Genomic DNA, 17,535 nt, shown 5'->3' on the forward strand with positions numbered 1-17,535 from the left:
CCCCCTATGCCTTTAATATGTCGCCACTGCTAAAATCGTCTGTCAGTAATATATTTAAAAACAATACATTGATAAAAAGACAGTGTGTATAATTCAGCGCCTCCTAGTGGTTAGAAATAATTTAAAAAACAATTTGGATTTGAATAATAAGCAAAACACTATTATATAAACTTGCTTTTTTCCTTCCAAGAACTCGTAGTTTCTCCCCCAAAAACTTTGTGAAACGGATGGGCAACAAAATTAAAAGAAAAAGAGTGAGTTTTGCTCACTTTTACTTTGTAGTTTTTCCCTTGTGCTTTGTAGCACTGGTTTTAGCATGCACGACACAATACTGTGCACTTAGTGACCAAATAATGCACACTGTCCCTTTGAAAAAATCTCTTAAACTATAAAAGGATGGCAATGAAAAATCGTATGACGTTGCACCCGGATCGCACCAGGCGCGCTCATAAAAGTTGCAGCGCGCACTGTGGAGCAGTCTAACAACGTCGAGACGCGAATAAGTCAACAACTGGGGCACTAAAGACCCCATGCAAACCCCAAACCAGTCTGAAACTGGTATCAAGACGCATGAAAACCCCACTTTTGGAATATCTTCAGTAAAGAAAAAAAAAACTTGCATTCTCTCCTGTGCTTGGACGCGATGTCGTCAGTGGCGGGTTAAAAGGACCGCAAACACTTAGCAGCTTTTGTGCTTGGTCTAAATTTTGCAAGCGGGGATGTTATCAGCCCACGTAACCGCTTAGAAGCGCCCTGTCCGTGGGATGGAGTGGGACATTTCCAGGTAAGAAACATTGCTTTGCATTGCATTAAACTGTGTTAAATTGTTTACGCGTGTCGCGCTTGACAACTACGTCGAATCAATACTGAAATAAATTTCGAGCGTTTACAACAAGAATATTACAGTATTATCTATAGAACAATTTTCCAGTCTATGTCATCACCGGATCACCTCGGGATGCGTGCGCACTGGTTCAAAACAGCTTGAGTAGGAGTACGGGCTTAAATGGTTTTGTACGTTAAATTGCGTTTTTAGAGTCTCAATTAACAAAAAAGACATGCTCAGCTATTTTTTTGTGTAGGGCACAAATCACAGTTATAAGAAGCACAATTTCACAAAATGGAACATACAAGGCAAAAGAAAGGAACTCAATGAACAAAGGGCTGAACAGAGCTGGATTTTGAAGGTTGGATGATAAGATAAGGCTGACGCATCGGAAGAACATTGGTGGGAAAAATCTGATATGCAATCTCGAAAGAATACGAAGTATATACAGTACTACATTCATAGTAAGTATAAGGTGCATTTATAACAACTAAGTTAGTTATTCGTGTGGTCATCAAAGTAATGATTTGCTGATTAAATAACAAAAGTAATTTAGCTGAAAACTAATAATGACAACAGTAGCACATTTTAGTTTGAACTCAGCTACTATAAATATGAACTCGTGATATGTGACATTATTTTTCACATTATTTTTATTCATTTAACTTGCTGGCATAAAAATGTATTTTACTCGTCATTTACCCGATATGGACTGGCGTTGTCTATGATGTGAAAAACACACACAAAAACTTCACACAGTGGCTTAGACAATCTATGTGGCTTTTTTGATTGATTGATCACTAAAATAAAGTTGCTATCTTGCTGCTTGCATGCACTTTGTGCTTACTGTATTTGAGATATTACTATCTACAACCCATCATTTTTCCCTGTAAATTGTCTGCTCTAAACTGACACAAATTCTGCCATTCTGCTTCAACAATGCATGCATAGTTTGGCTACCCCACACTTACAAACAGGAAAAGTGGTTCATCAGTTGCATGGGATTGACCTTTTCTCAAATAAAACAAGAAAAACAAAAACAAACATAATTTTTTCAAGGCTCGCTCTCAAGTGTATTCTTATTCACATAGCAAGTGACAAGCTCACACTTTACTTGCTTTTTCGTCGCAATGTAAAATAAATCATGCATGGAAAAGACGGCATGTCTTGCAAATTAAGTTGTAATCCAGCGATGTTGTCCATTCATCCGAATTGTGATTTAGTGATTTCACCTCCAGTCCGGGAAGCAATTATGAGTCCTCTGATGATGAAATGTGAGGCAGGCTGCAGCAGCTGCTGTACTTTGTGCCACACGTATAATAGCCTTGATAAATAACAGGAAGAAAAAGTTGTGTGCCTTATTATTTATTTTGTTCATACTACAGATTAGCAAAAACACACTTTGTAGATATGTAAATGAAAAAGGACTCCATAAAATTGTGCTTTGCTAACTTGGAGGTAGAAAAAACTCCAAACCAACAAAAACACCCTGATTGTATTGGAATAGTGTTTTTCCGGATAAAAGTAGACACAAAATAAGATTCAACAAAATGATATATCAAGTCAAGTCTTGCTTATTTGCACAGTCCTTAATGACAAGACGTCTCAAAGGGCCGCACAGACTATAATTACACCATCCCCTGATCTAAAACCTACATAAAGGCAAGAAAAACTCAAAGGAGAAACCAATAATTGAACCTATGACCTCTCTGTCCCAAGAGGAGAACTTTACCTCCTGTGCTATCATTTCAAAATATATCGAATGAAACAGATGAGCAGTTCCTATGAAGGTTTACACCAGGGTTCAGGAACCCCTTTGACCTAAAGAGCCGTAAAAATAAAACTACAGTATTTAGATTTTTTTCTACCACCACATTATCTTTGGAAAGGTTTTACTCTAGATGCTAAACAGATGAGAAAATATATTGCATTTTGTTAAAATGGACAGAAGCTGGACTTTAGCTAGTGTGATCCTCTTAGGAATTTTCTTTTTTAGACATCTCATGAACTGAAATCGTTGTTTCTTGTCTGTTGTTGTGTAATTCATTAAAAGGACTAAGATGATATTGTAAAATGAAACACAACTTAAGTTACATGATTATGACTAAATAAATGCAGAAGTTGTAAATCCATCATATAGGACCTCACTCACCCCGGTTTCCATTCGTTCAACCTTCTACCCTCTTGTAGGCGATACCAATAAGTTTGTGCCAGAACAAATAAACTCAGAGACAGTTTCTTCCCTAAAGCTGTCACAATACTTAATTATATTTTGCACTGAACTTCCCCCCTTGGTCGTATCATGTAATCTATAATTACACTGTAAACAACCAACATTTATCATTGATCTCAGTTGCTGATACTGGGTTTTTATATTGTTTTTATATTGTGTCCTGTCTTGTGTAACTTGTGTGTATATATATATATATATATATATATATATATATATATATATATATATATATATTTATATATGAGCGGCACGGCAAATAAATGTTTAGCGCGTCCGCGGCATAGTTCTGATGTCAAGGGATCAAATCCAGCTACCAGCCTTCCAGTGAAGTTTGCATGTTCTCCCCGTGCTTGCGTGGGTTTCCTCCGATCACTCAGGTTTCCTCCCATATTCCAAAAACATGCATCTTAGGTTAATTAGCTGGTCAAAATTGTTTCTAGGTGTAAATGAGCATGAGTTGTCTGTCTCTGTGTGCCTTGCGACTGGCTTGCAACTGGTTCAGGGTGTGTTCTGTCCACTGCCCGAAGATAGCTGGGATAGGTTCCAGCACCCGCGCGACCCTACTGAGGATAAGCAGTGCAGATAATGGATGGGCGGATGTATATATATATATATATATATATATGTATATATATATATATATATATATATATAGTAAACCTCGGATAAGTCGGACTCGCATAAGTCGGATTCTCGGATAAGTCGGACAAATTGCGTGGAACGTTTGTTCTCTAGGCTTTTCTGTAGTATTACACCTCGCATAAGTCGGATTTTATAAGTCGGATCCTCGCCTAAGTCGGATGGATTTTTCCGTACAATTGACCCTTTTTAATGGTTTTCGCCTCTGATAAGTCGGATCGGTATCAGGTCGCCTAGGACATCTCCCAAATGCTCTAAATTTCAGCCTCCAGTGGCAGTAAGCGATGGAATTTTCCGGGAAGATTTTCACTCCTCACAGATTTTCCGGGAAGATTTTCACCCCTCCCAGATTTTCCGGGAAGATTTCTTGATGTGACGTGGCGTTCCGTGATTGGCAGAGGCTATTCATCAAACTCCTCCTCAGTGTTGAATGATAGCACTCTCAATCACAGCACGCGGTCATAGAACAAAGCCTCGTAATCATAATCCCATTGTTTCTTATTACAGTAGTGCTAGCATTCAAATTGAATTTGTGTGAATTTCTTTGGACTTCCTTGCGGTCTGTGCGGTCTACGGTGTGGCGATGGCCTCAAGTTCTAAAACCAAAGGCAGGAGTCTCAAGACTAGAACGTATGAAGAAAAGCTCGCTATCATTGAATTCCAAGAAAAGAATCAGCACATGAAGCAAAAAGACATCGCGGCAAGATATCATTGCTTGGTATTTCATTTTACATATACAAGTATGCACTTTTCTAAGAGTTAAATTTCTTCTTAGTTCGAAATTTTGCGACCTCGGATAAGTCGGATCCTCGGATAAGTCGGATGAAAATGACCGGTCCATCTGGATCCGACTTATCCGAGGTTTACTGTATATGTAAAAATCATATTGGGAATTGCACTCATTATAAATTATATGCGTAGATGTGCACTATACGAGGCAGCTTTGAATTTAAATGACACTGTGTCATGACAATAAAAGCATCCTATTCAAGAAAGTACATAATTTTTTTGAACAAATGACCTTTTTTTACTGTCCCTTTGTTTTTTTTCGACTGTTGTCCTCACTTGAAACATGATGAAAACGATTCTCCAAGCAGATTGTCGTGAGCTGTACAAATTACAAGAAAAGTTTCCATTCCAAACAGACTGTAAAGGGAGGCAATTACACCTGGACATCTTTGTTAGCTTTGATGCTCAGATATGAGCTCCCCCTATACGCTCATTAGAAGAAAATTGTGAATATTTGCCTCATTCTTCTGACTGGGATTGAAGTTTCTTTTGAGGGCCCATCTTAACAAGCCTCACCCTATTTAAAAATTAATTGAATGTGCAAAGTATACAGATTTGGTATGTTTTTTTTCTGGCTTGGGAGAGGAAGGCGGAAGTGTCGGGAGGCGGGGTGAGGGGGTGGGTGGGCAAGTAACCCAGTGATTCAATAGCTCACTCCAGCCCACTTATCTGGAAAATAAGCCATTATAATTGCTTACAGAAAAAGCCCTATCAGGCCATGTAGCCGAGATAAGCCTTAAACTGGATCAGGCGTGAGTAACAGAATGAGAGGACCACAAAAAAAAAACGAGCGAAGAGAGGGAAGAAATAGCCATAACTGGTCGTATTTATTTCCGAGCCAGGCGGCCATCTATTTCACCGTTAATGACTTTAAAACGTTTTTGCTTTTAATCCTGAATCTTAATTAATCATGCCATAGGGAAGTTGGCATCAGGGCACGAATAAAATCGCAAGGTTGAGAAGTGTTTGCTTTCAATCATTTGTAATAGGATTTCTTTTATGTTATGTAGTACAGACACACAAACTGACTGACAAGACTTTATTTGGGGTCAAAGAAATTAAAGCCTCTAAATTTCACCTAAAATCCCATTTCAAGACACATCCAAATTAAATTGAATGCTGTTCTTGAAGCATAAGACTCTGAAGTGTTTTCTCCAGCTAAAATCATCACTTCAAGTGCTACTAATATTCATCAAAATCTGAAAAACAAAACATTGTATTTTACACATTTTTCCAATGGTAGGTTTAGGCGCTCCAAAAACTAAGACAAACAGTTTACACTAAAACCTTTGCAAACGTGTATTTCACTTTGGCCAACCTTAAGGCCTTTGAGCTGGTTTATGTCAGCCACTTTACATGAATTAAAAATAACTTTAAAAGTTCCAAGACTTTTATGAGGGCCTTAAATGTTTGAGTCAAACACTGATTTGTTGGAATATAGAGCCGTTCGAGTACCAAGGTATCCCTATATTTCTAAGTCAAGACGCACCTTTGCTACCGACTAACGGCAAAGGTGTCGGGGAACGGCTGCAGTATATCAACGTGTATTATTTTGACCCGTATTAGGAACTAGTGAGCGCGGCGGTTGAGTAAATGTCAGCTCCACTCAGCTGCTAATGAGACCAGAGACCAAGAAGAGCGCTGACACTGTCGCAGGGCCTCATTAGCATTCTGCCAGATGTTATGAAGGAGATCCAGATGGGACTTGGGGGCATTATTTGTCTTTGGCCCGCGGACGTTTTGTGTTTGGTTTTGTTAGATTGGTTGTAGTAAATGTTGTGGTTTTTGCTCTGTTTAAAAGTGAAAAATGTTGAAGACGTTTATCTGCTGAGCTTTTTTCTCGGCTGTGCGTACTTAGGAGCCGAACTGTGCATTTCGGCTGAACTACACAGCAGGAGGTTTACATGAGGCCCAGTCCCTCAAATCAACTGAACGGTTTGGCGCCGAAGTGTGCATTTTTGCGACGTGGAGTTAACGAAAGTAAAAGTGAAACAGATCAAAATGCTGCAAACAATGTAATATTTGGCCACATAAGCAGAAAGAAAGTTTGTAAAGTTTGTAAGCTATTGACAAGAAGTGGGAATGATGTCTGACGTGATGCAGGTGGAAGGAGGAAGCGGCACGTCTTTTACACTAACACAGAGAATACAAATTTCTTTGGATTAAGTGATTTGGAGTTAACTGACAGCTTGGTAAGCATTTTCTTTATCTAAATAACAACTTGAGCAAAAGTAAGTGCATACTTTGCAGATCCTCCACGAAGTGTCATGATTGCCGATTCAAGGCACCTGTGACTGCCCAATTGGCGCCAACAGCCCTGAGAGCTGATTGGCTAAGAGACTCCTATTAAACCCCCGGCTTTCAAGAGGACGCCGTCAGATCAGCTCATTCCATCCGACATTTATATATATATATATATATATATATATATATATATATATACATCAGTGGAACCTCGGTTCTCGACCATAATCCGTTCCAGAACCCTGTTCGAGAACCGATTTGTTCAATCACCGAAATTGATTTTCCCATTAAAAATAATGTAAATCGTTTTAATCCGTTCCAACACCCTGAATGTTTACCATGAATGTTTAACGTAAACATGAAGCTAACCCAGGCTAATCGTACGTTCGCGTTACATGAATGTGTCAAAATAAAAAAATCAGGTCGTTTACAAGTCATTTAGCACCACAAGTGGCTAGCGCTTCATTGGAAAGGGGGCTCCGTTCCAACACCCTGAATTTTGGGCTCAGTTCCAACACCCTGAATGTTTACTTCGAATCACAAAGCTAACCCAGGCTAATCGTACGTTCGCGTTCTCGTAATCTTCCGTACGAAAGATTACGCTAACACGAACGTGTAAAAAAAAAAAGATAAAGAAAAGAATTATGAATAGGATTTCTTACCTTTGTGGTGGTCAGCAGAAGGCACATGCTGTATTCCCTTAGCAAGATCGGAAACTCGCACACCTCTTTCATATTTAGCTATTATGTCTTTCTTAAAGGCAATAGTTTTCGAACAACTTTTCTTTTTTCACTTGTCCTGCTTGCACCGACCTTCTTCGGAGGCATAGTTAGGGGCTAAAACACTCCGTTCACCGATATTAAAAGTGAAAGCAAAAAGAGGCAAGTGCGCACGTGATAACAGTTAGTCACGAGGGGTGGGGGCGATCTACACCCGTACGCCGCTCAGCATCGCACTCTAGCGTACGCACTCACGCATTACCGACGTTCGAACTCCGAATTTATGACCGAACAGCGAAGCAAGAATTTCTCGAAATTTTTGGTCGAACACCGATTTGTTCGTACTGAGAGGCGTTCGAAAACCGAGGTTCCACTGTATATATATATATATATATATATATATATATATATATATATACACACACATGTATTCAAACAAAAGTTTTCACTGAGCTGGTAGCAAATGAGTGAAACTCTTCTTTTTTGGGTTCAAAAATAAACCGTTATATTCCAGTTATATTCCAGGCCTGTGGCTGTCAGAAGAGGGATATGACTGTATGGGAAGGGTGGGGGTCTCCATCTCCCGCCGAATATTTCAATTTGATTCTCCGTCAAGGACGCTCGACAAATAACACTCTCAGATAGTCCAGTTGAAAGAGTCGAAGGCTGAGGAAGCAATTACGCTTGCCGAGCTCAAGGTACGGGCAGCTCATTAGAAAAAAAAAATGAGTGGAGAAATGTTGGGTTCCTTCTCAGATGTATGTGCCACTTTGAAGGCATCATTGAAACGGTGGAGTTTGGAAAATTATCAAGCTATTAGATGTTTGTATGTCCGTTTAGAACTGCTCAGCAGTGTTGGGGAAGTTACTTTTAAAAAGTAACTAGTTTTTGTTACTCATTACTTCTTCCCAAAAGTAACTGTATTATTAACTGAGTTACTCTATAGTTAAAGTAACGAGTTACCAGGGAAAGTACGTTTTTTCCGTTACTTTAAAAATATATTTTTCTATGTCAGAATTTGAAATATTCTGAGCAGTACTCGAGTCAGTTGAATAGACACGACAAATAGTTGGGTTATAGAACCTTGTAACAGATTTACCCTACACTTCTGCAACAAAAATAAACAGCTAACAATATAAAGCGAGTTTGATAAATTAAATCTAACTCGAGTGGGAATTCCGATTCTTTTAGAGAACCAGCTTTTTTGGCTTGACTATCTTAAAAGAGCTCAGCTCCCAAACGGCTCTTTAGGTTGTTTTTGTTGTTTAATCTATATATTACCGTTTATCATGTATCATTATCAATGACTTAAAAAGGGTGAAAATAAAGAAAAAATGAACACTTCAACGTTTACACTTATAAACACAGGACACATAAATTAAAATATTTATAAATCTACAATGACAAAATCAAAACAATTTTAACCTTTTTTATACTTAGGTTCAAAGTCAACAAGTCAACAGCACAGAATCCCTGAAAAAAAGCATTGTAAGAAAGCGCAACAGAAAAATAGCGTCTCAAAGGAAACCGGCTCTCGAATAGTAAGTAGCTAGCTCCCACTTTCAAGGTCCTACTCATAGAGCCGTTCGTTCACAAACGACACGAGTCGGTTGCTGCCGCATTTACTAATGCGTCTTTACCAGGAACTACTGTATTCGTAATTGCTGTCTGTTTATAACACTGCCACTCAGCTATCAAACCAGTGCACGGACTGAAAAGTTGGGCACCGTTTAATAGGTCTTATTAGGGAACCTTCACCTTATTATATACAAATATTCCTTTTAGCCTCATAAAAGTGCAAGTGGAACAGTGACAAGGAATCATTCTGGAAGAGGCTAATTACAATATAAAGTGTTGTGAGCGGAAAGATGAAGTGGATAAAATAGATTTTGTTTCAAGGTTTTTGTCCAATGAGTTACCAAGTTTAATTCATTTTAAACTGTTGAGTCATCTTGAGAAACTGTACTGCAATATTAAAAAAATATCACAGAAAATTAAAGCAAAATGTATTCATTTAATATTAGGGTGGCACAGTGACTGAGTGCTTAGGACATCTGACCGACAGATCAAAGGTCACGGGTCCAATTCCGGCTACTGGACTCACCGGAGGATTTTGGATGTTCAATTAGGTGTTGGGAATAAAGCCGTTATAAATAATGTTATAAATCATAGAAAAGCTAATTCTTCATTCTGTTTCACTTCGTGATGTTAGATTATATGATTAACTCTATGATATAAAAATAATGCCACAGCCTGTGTCTAATATGGATGTAAATATACCACTTAAAATTTTACTCAGTCATTTTGAAGCCTTTTTTGACTGACATTTATGTCCAAAATAATGGTTTCAAAACAAGATGCAAGTAAAGTTATTCTGTAAATATTTCACAAAATACTACAGGCGACGGTACTAACGTATTTACCCTTAATGCAAACGGTGCTGGGCAAAGGAGACCGAGCAAGCTGCATAAACAAACTTTCATCTGTTTTTACTGGTCAGGAGGATATAAAGCCTATCACTGCTTTTCCTAACCTCATATTTACAACAATGATTTAACAGCCGGCTAAACCTCGGGAAAAGTGTGCAAGAGTACAAGACCTTTAATGTCAATGTTCGTAGCGCTTGTAGTATGGTATGGGGTTTTACAAGCAGTCAATTTGAGCGATAATAATGAGCTCCAGGAGACAGAAGAGGCGGGCAACTGGAGGTTGCGCAACATCCAATTATTTGCCGGCACCTTTCCAAATGGTCAAGCGTGCCCAACCCATGATGTACAATAGAATGAATATTTCGCACTATGGGGGCACTGGATCATAAGTGCCACTGTTAGGGTCTGACATACTTCCCACCACCAGAGGGCTCCAACTGGGCAAAGATGTGTTCAATTATTACACACCTGTACCCAATTATCCCGAACCAGGGCCATTTCCAGACATGAACAAAGCCGGAGTGACTAATTGGGAAAAACAGATTTCCCAAAGAGCCTTCTCTCAGTTTGGCCTGGCTGGATGAGAAAAAATATTTAAACATGTTTCTGTCACTGCACAATCTAACCTTACTAATGCATTCATTCTCTAATCAGCTATTTGGCCACATTAAGCCAAAGCCCAAAATCGTAGCAGAATAGGTGAGTTTTACCATCTGGGGAAATTCTCCCCTCCCAAATTTTCAGTTGGTTTGGCCCACCACCACTCTTCTTTTCTGTAGCAGTAAAATGAACACAGAACTGTGCAAATGATATGAGTCGTATGGAGGGCAAAAAAGGTCCAAAAAGCCAGGAAGAGAAACACAATAACAAAAAAATACTGTTATCATTTATTGGAGTATTTTTTCACCGAAACCTGAAACAACTGCGTCTGTATATTTTGCCAAGAGACTGTGATATGATATCAAGAGGCAATTCCAGATAAAACATGCTGACTACAAATAGCTCACTGGAAGCAAAAGGTGAAAAGGTAAAGCAACTGGAAGCTGTTGCTTCCAGTGATCACCAAGCACTGCAAACCTTTTATGGAGGGTGAAGAATCAAAAGAATACAGGGACAATCAGAAAAAAGAAGAAAAAAACAGGAATAAATAACAGGAAAAATGCTAGAAAAAAATGAAAGAAGAACCAATAATAAAGGAACATAAAATAAGTAAAAGGCTGTAAGAATAAAAAAAATACAAGGGAAATGAGAAAAAGGAAAAAAAAGCAAGAAAAAAAAGAAAAAGAGAAAAATAGGAGAAAAAAGAAGATAAAAGCTTGGGGAAAAAATAAAAACATAAAAAAGAAAAGGAAAAAAAATATAAAAAAGAAAAAAAACAGGTCCTCTAACAACATAACGTCCTCACAGATGCCTATCATGTCATTAAGACATGATAGGCATCTGTGAGAACGTTATATATACAGTATGTTCCTATTGAGCCTTTCCTGTACTCAGGTTGCATGAGAGAAAAGCTTCTCTACTTTAAAATGTGTGACAACTAGGCTAAGCTCACTGTCTCAAGAACTTCTGGAGGCCTTCATGCTGATAAACAACGAAAAGGAAATTCTCATGTCTATAGACGTTGACATTGTCATCAACAAAGTTGCAGAGACCAGTGTTTTGCTTAGGAGGATTTTGATGTTTTAAGTAGCCTTCTTAAAATTTGTTTAGTGAAGCTACTTCATAAGGTATAAGAGTTCAGGATGAAGCCTAAAAATCTTTTGGGAAGGCCAATGCAATTACGATCTCAAATTAATGATACAGTACATAAGTCAATATGTTTTCAACTCATTTTCAGAATCATTGTATAATTTTCCTAGGAGTTAAAATGGTAAAATGTTTTCTTTTAACTTACCAAAATATACCTGAATTTCCTCCCCCAAAAAATGCATTTTGTCACGAACCAGGAAAGGAAACAGGAATGAGAACCCAATTCCGTAACATTACTCACAATTTATTGGGGAGAAGAGGAATGCGCGCACACTCGATCAGGGGATTGATGGTCGCGGAGGTAGATTGAAATCAAAAAGATCGGGCCAAAAATAAAACAGGATCAAAACACAGGCAAAAACGGAGATTCACAGTCTAGCAGAAGTTTCGCAGACGCTCTGACACCATGGAACTCGCAAGACCGCGTTTAAGTAGTCCGGCAGTAATCTGTCAACGTGTTTCAGCTGGTGTCAGTGGGCGGGGCCAATTGGGCGCCGTGGCAACCATGACAGAACCTGGCGCCACACGTCGGGGACCCATTGGGTGCCATGGCAACCATGGCACATTTTTATTTCCTAGCTTTTTCTTTTTCTCTTGCTTTTTTCTTTCATACTTTTTTTTCCAAGCTTTTTACTTCTTTTTTCTTGCTTTTTTATTTCTTGTCTTTTGTTTTTGTTCATGGTATGGTTTAATTTATTCTTCTTTTATTTGTCCTTTTTTCCTCTTTTTTTTAGTATGCCCTACCACAGCGCCCAGTTTTCTTTGGGTGGGAAAAGCATTTCTTCTTGGCTCTTGAAGTCACTAGTAGATCAGATTTTTCAGAGCGGAGGCCTCGAGCAGGAACATCGGGCACGACTAAATCAGAAAAATAAGAGGGGGCAAGTCCAAGCAAATTTTTCTTTAAAGTTACACATTAACCGAAGTTGGAGCCAGTGCAAGTTAGGAAAATTGGAGTCATATGATCAAATGTTCTTGTCCTAGTCAAAAGTATCATTGCCATATTTTAACCAGTGGCAAGCCTTTGATGCTAGACATCGGAAGACCAGAGAAAACTACATCACAGTAATCAAGCCTAGAATTAATAAACTGATAAATTATAATCTCTGCATCTGATTTCTACTGCATCGGCTAATCTACGCAATATTACAAATTGAAAGAACAGATTAAGATCAAATATGACATCTAGATTTTTGACAGTCACTCTGAGTTATATTACATTTCACGAGCACGATTGAGCTGGACCAGGAATCAACATCTTGTTTTATTCTGGGTTAAGTTGCCGGCATCTGTCCAAATGGTCAAACGTGCCAAACCCCTGTTGCACAATTTGTGGGTGGGTGAAAAAAGGAATTTTGGTGCCAATCTGATTCAAGTACTGTATTTTCCGCTCAATTAGGCACAACGGACTACAGTAAGACCTACTGTATATATTCGTGTATAACAGTTGTACATTTAAAACACTTTCGGTATATCGTAATGCAATGATTGATCAGTCAAAAAATGTCACTGACCACAATGGATAGTGTAGCACCTACCAGTATGCTGTTAAGCATAGGAAAGAAATGTTACTGGCCTAGTTCTAGGTCTGGCGAGTGGCAAAATTAATAGAGGAAACACCATAGTCAAAATTAATTGGAAAGAAAGCCAGCGATTTAATGAACGAAGGAGAAGATGATTGACAAAATTAAACAGAAATTACAGTAAAAGAATACTCTTATTTGGTTTAGGGTTTTAGATGAGAAATCATAAGTTTGGTTAATCTTGGTTTACTAACCCTGTTTTATATCTATTTCAGTTTAATGAATCATCTTTAACTCAAATTTCGGTTGATAACCTATTATTAGTCACAAAATTTACATTTATGTGCACTGATATTGTTTTGGAATCAGCTTAAATCTGTTTTGTGTCAGAACTCAAAGTTACACAATACAATTCACATTTTGATAGTTAATCAAGGTTAATCAAATAAGCAAAGAAAGACATGAAGGTTCATCAAATAAGAAAAAAAAACACATTTCCAATGTTTTTCAATTCAGGGAATCACAAATTCATGAGTATTGCTGGTCTCTTAAAGTTTATGAGGTCAGAGTCAAGATCAAGGAATAATCCAATTCCAAACGCAACCACAAAGCAGAGCTCTATTATGAATCAGAACCTCGCTGGATTCTTGGTCTGAAGTAGCTCACAACTGGATCACAGAGATTTCCCATCGTACAAAGAATTGAGGGATTTTCCCGGTGAGGAAAACAAATCTGGACAAAACTTGTCTAGATAATGTTTTTGTCCATTAGAATTACATGATCACCGGTGGAGTTAAATGAAGAAAAGGAGAGATTAGTTTTTCCAATTCCAAGCAATGTCTTGTTAACGATTGCTATTGACCATTTCAGATACTGTCTCCTGTCTGTCGTTTACACTGACATTTTTAAAAGGGGGTTACTGTAAAATATGGTAATTTAGCTACTAGCATTTTGTACGTGGTCAATATTCCCCAATACTAATGTCTTTGCATTCATGCCTAATGTTTAATAATGATTTTTTAATGGCACTATCTACATGACACTCTGTTCAGAAAGTAAATTCATATAAAAAAATGTCAGATATTTTATCACCTACCCTTAAAAATCATTAGCATAAGCAAATTCCATGACTTCACTTCACTTTAACCACTGGCAGTAACTTAGCTACTAGCATCACTTTAGTATTCAATGCAATTATATTAGTAGCTGATGTTAACTCCTCATGCTATCATTGTGGGAATGGACGTTAGTCACAAATGCTCATGTTTTTGCTTTAATCAGGGTTCCTGCGGATCTTTGAAAAGTCTTTAAAGGAATTAAACCAATTAGACTAAAAATAAGGTCTTATTAAATATTTAGTAACATTTATCAATTTCGTTTTTAATAGTTCACCGATTTACTTTTGTGGCAACCTCACGTGACCACAATAATGAACTATCAAACCGGTGATAGGGTTTCAATTGGGGCTTTCAGAGCAGACGCATGTCTCAGGTTGACTCACAATAAACCCGGTAACTTCGGACAGAGAAGTTTACTTTGGACCATGGGAAAGTGTAAACTTAATGAGAAGTGGCTGTACGATAATTGTGTGCAAGAAACATTTGTGTTTTTTGTTTTGTGTCTTTTTTTTTTTGTCAACTCAGTTTTAAATTTGATTTCAAAAGGCAATAAAAAAGTCTTGAATTTACTTGCCTTAAACTGTAGGAACTCTGTTTGATACCCTAAGGTTCAGTTATGCACATCTTGATAACAATTAGCACTATTTAAATGAAATCACGTTCAGAAATAAAATACATTTTCCAAACCATTTTTTAATTTTATGTATTCAAACATAAACTAAAAAAATACATATTATATCTTAACTGAAAATACAAGTTTCCTAAATTCACTTATATTTGGAATTCAAAGTTAAAAACCTTTGGCTCCTATTTAATGACGACAGCAACAACATACGGCGTAAACTTTGATATTGGTAATTATGGACTTAATAATCGGAATCATATGCAAACAAGGACGTCAAGTTTGACATCCATTTTTGTACATTTCATATTTTTCGGACAAAAGAGGGAGACATGTGCCCGTTCTGCTCACGATCTTGTTCACCCATCTTTGTCTGGGCCCTCATTAGTTTGGGGGGCGGGAGTGAGGGGCCTAACCCATTATTTATGATATCCTCTGCTATATTTCCGCATCCTTCCACCATTGTGAGAAAATTGGAGATTAATTCCAACTAATCTCTTGAAGTCAATTAGCTGTGGCCTTTTGACACCTCGATTGGTCAGCAGGTTGATTTTGAATTGCCACCTTTTCACCGTGCTTGGATTTCTTGTCTTACCTCGCTTCCCTGACAAACTTTTCCGTCGTCAATGCTTTATGGATTTTTAGATATTAACTGTACACATTTTCTGTGTTTATTCCAATCAGAGACAAAGGTATACATGCGCAACACCATTCGTGAATTTTTTTTACGGGCAATAGTGCACAACCATGGATTGACTTCTAGAAAGAGAAGTCAAACATTTACAATGCTTTCACATTGTCTAGAAATTGACCAAAGTAAAACAAATAAATGCAGTTTTTAGGGCTGTGAACTGGTCGTTTCTAAATAGCCACTTTTGGAAATGCTTTGACCTACCATTAGAAAAATGTGTAAAATATAATATTTTTCAGATTGCGATCAAATTTGAGAAGGCACTAGGTAAGGCTTCATGCCATTGTCTCGCCGGTTTTCCAGCTAAAATGCAAAGGCTATACTCTTTTGCAGGCATTTTATGGCTTTTATTGCAAAAAAAGAACTCAGGCAAAAATAAAAACCTTTTATTTCTGTGTCTTCCAACTCAATTTACTCAATGTTGGTGGCATTTGCAGTGATTATTTCAGTTTGGGGCAAAACATTATAGACATGCCTTTCAAGAGACTAAAATATTGTCTAAACAATTCAAGAACAGCATTCAATTTACTTTGGGTTTGACTTAGATTGGGATTTTAGGCAAATATTACAGAAACGTTAAGGGGCTAATTAGATTTGTGGATTTTTGCGTACACCGAGAAATTCTGGAACCACTTTAAGAGCAACAGTACACTTAGCAATGGTAGAATTGTCTTCTGTTTCCTGGGAGCGGATTGGAGAAATATGAATGAATCATTTACATGACTGATAACAAATACTGTAATCCAGGCCGGTCAAACATACCTAAAGTTGATGTCCTCACGGACTGAAAGTACTCTATGCACTTTTTAAAAAGTATTAACGATAGACAAAAAGTATTAACTCTACAAATAAAAAAACAGAACACAAAAGTTAAATAGTCTTTATTGTCATTATACAGAAGTACAATAAAATTGGAGGGCTTCTCTTTTGTAAGAAAGCGATTTAGAGAGCGGATGGCTAGTTGCACGCTAGCATCAGGTATCCTCAAAAACAGCCAGGTCTCTGTGATTACAAAACAATGAAGCAGTTTCCTACAAGTTTTAGCTCTAGGTCATGGGTAATGGATCTGGTGTTAGTGATATGCAGGCCCGGCAGGTGCAGCTTGGTACGTAACCAATAGGACAGACCTGCAGGACAGCTATTGTTTTCTCTTCCGACGCAGCCCCTGTTCCTTCCAGGACCCGATAACAATCCGCAGAGCACCTGTTGGTGATCAAAATTTCTTAGCTCTCTTCTGACTTTCCCCAGAGTTGGATTTAATTTAAAGTTTGTTTCAATGTAACGAGACGCTGAAATACTAGCTGTACTTGTAGCCGTGCTTCGCAATTTTCTTTGGGTTCACAAATTGACCTTTGCGCCCACCCTAACAGCATACACTGGCTTATGACAGTTGTGCATAAATTCACGCCCACTTATCTCTCTCTCTCTTTCTCTCACACACACACACACACACACACACACACACACACACACACACACACACACACACACACACACACACACACACACACACACACACACACACACACACACACACACACACACACACACACACGTAAATTGCCCCCTTGCTATGTGCTGTCTGCTGTAGAACACAATGCATTATGTATTGTTAAAAATTACAATAAAGAGACTTCAATCCAAAATCCTCAAGGAATGATACCGCGAAAAATAAACCGCAATACAGTGAGGGATTACTGTTTAATATGTATAATTCCTACTTTGCAAAAATGTACTTAATGGGTTTTAGGCTGAACCGTGAAAGGAATTCATTTTTCTTGTTGTCTAATGACCAATGTTGGGAATGCTACTGTCACAGTTGCCATGGCGCCCAATTGGCCCCCACTGTGTGGCGCCAGCTTCTGTCACGGTTGCCCTGGCGCCCAATTGGCCCCGCCCATGGGCGCCGGCTGCAGCTTGTTGACAGATTGGTTCCCTGTCAGTATTTAAACTCTG

General features: G+C 38.1%; 1 protein-coding gene across 5 annotated transcripts in view; it reads left to right on the forward strand.

Moving 5' to 3' along the window:
- The first annotated feature begins 466 nt into the window (after positions 1-466).
- Positions 467-17,535, forward strand: part of LOC148357379 (chemokine-like protein TAFA-2) — a 114,229-nt gene continuing 97,160 nt past the window's right edge. For all 5 annotated transcript variants that reach the window (XR_015852049.1, XR_015852050.1, XM_088347842.1 and 2 more), the window contains exon 1: positions 467-784. Coding sequence is in view for 3 of the 5 variants with exons in the window: in XM_088347842.1 (XP_088203968.1) it covers positions 765-784 (20 nt within the window). In the remaining 2 variants the exon portion in view is untranslated. The remainder of the gene's footprint in view (positions 785-17,535) is intronic.

This window comes from Urocampus carinirostris, chromosome 11 (assembly GCF_059441175.1).
Source record: "Urocampus carinirostris isolate Australia breed hairy pipefish chromosome 11, RoL_Ucar_1.0, whole genome shotgun sequence".
In the NCBI taxonomy this organism is placed as follows: Eukaryota; Metazoa; Chordata; class Actinopteri; order Syngnathiformes; family Syngnathidae; genus Urocampus; species Urocampus carinirostris.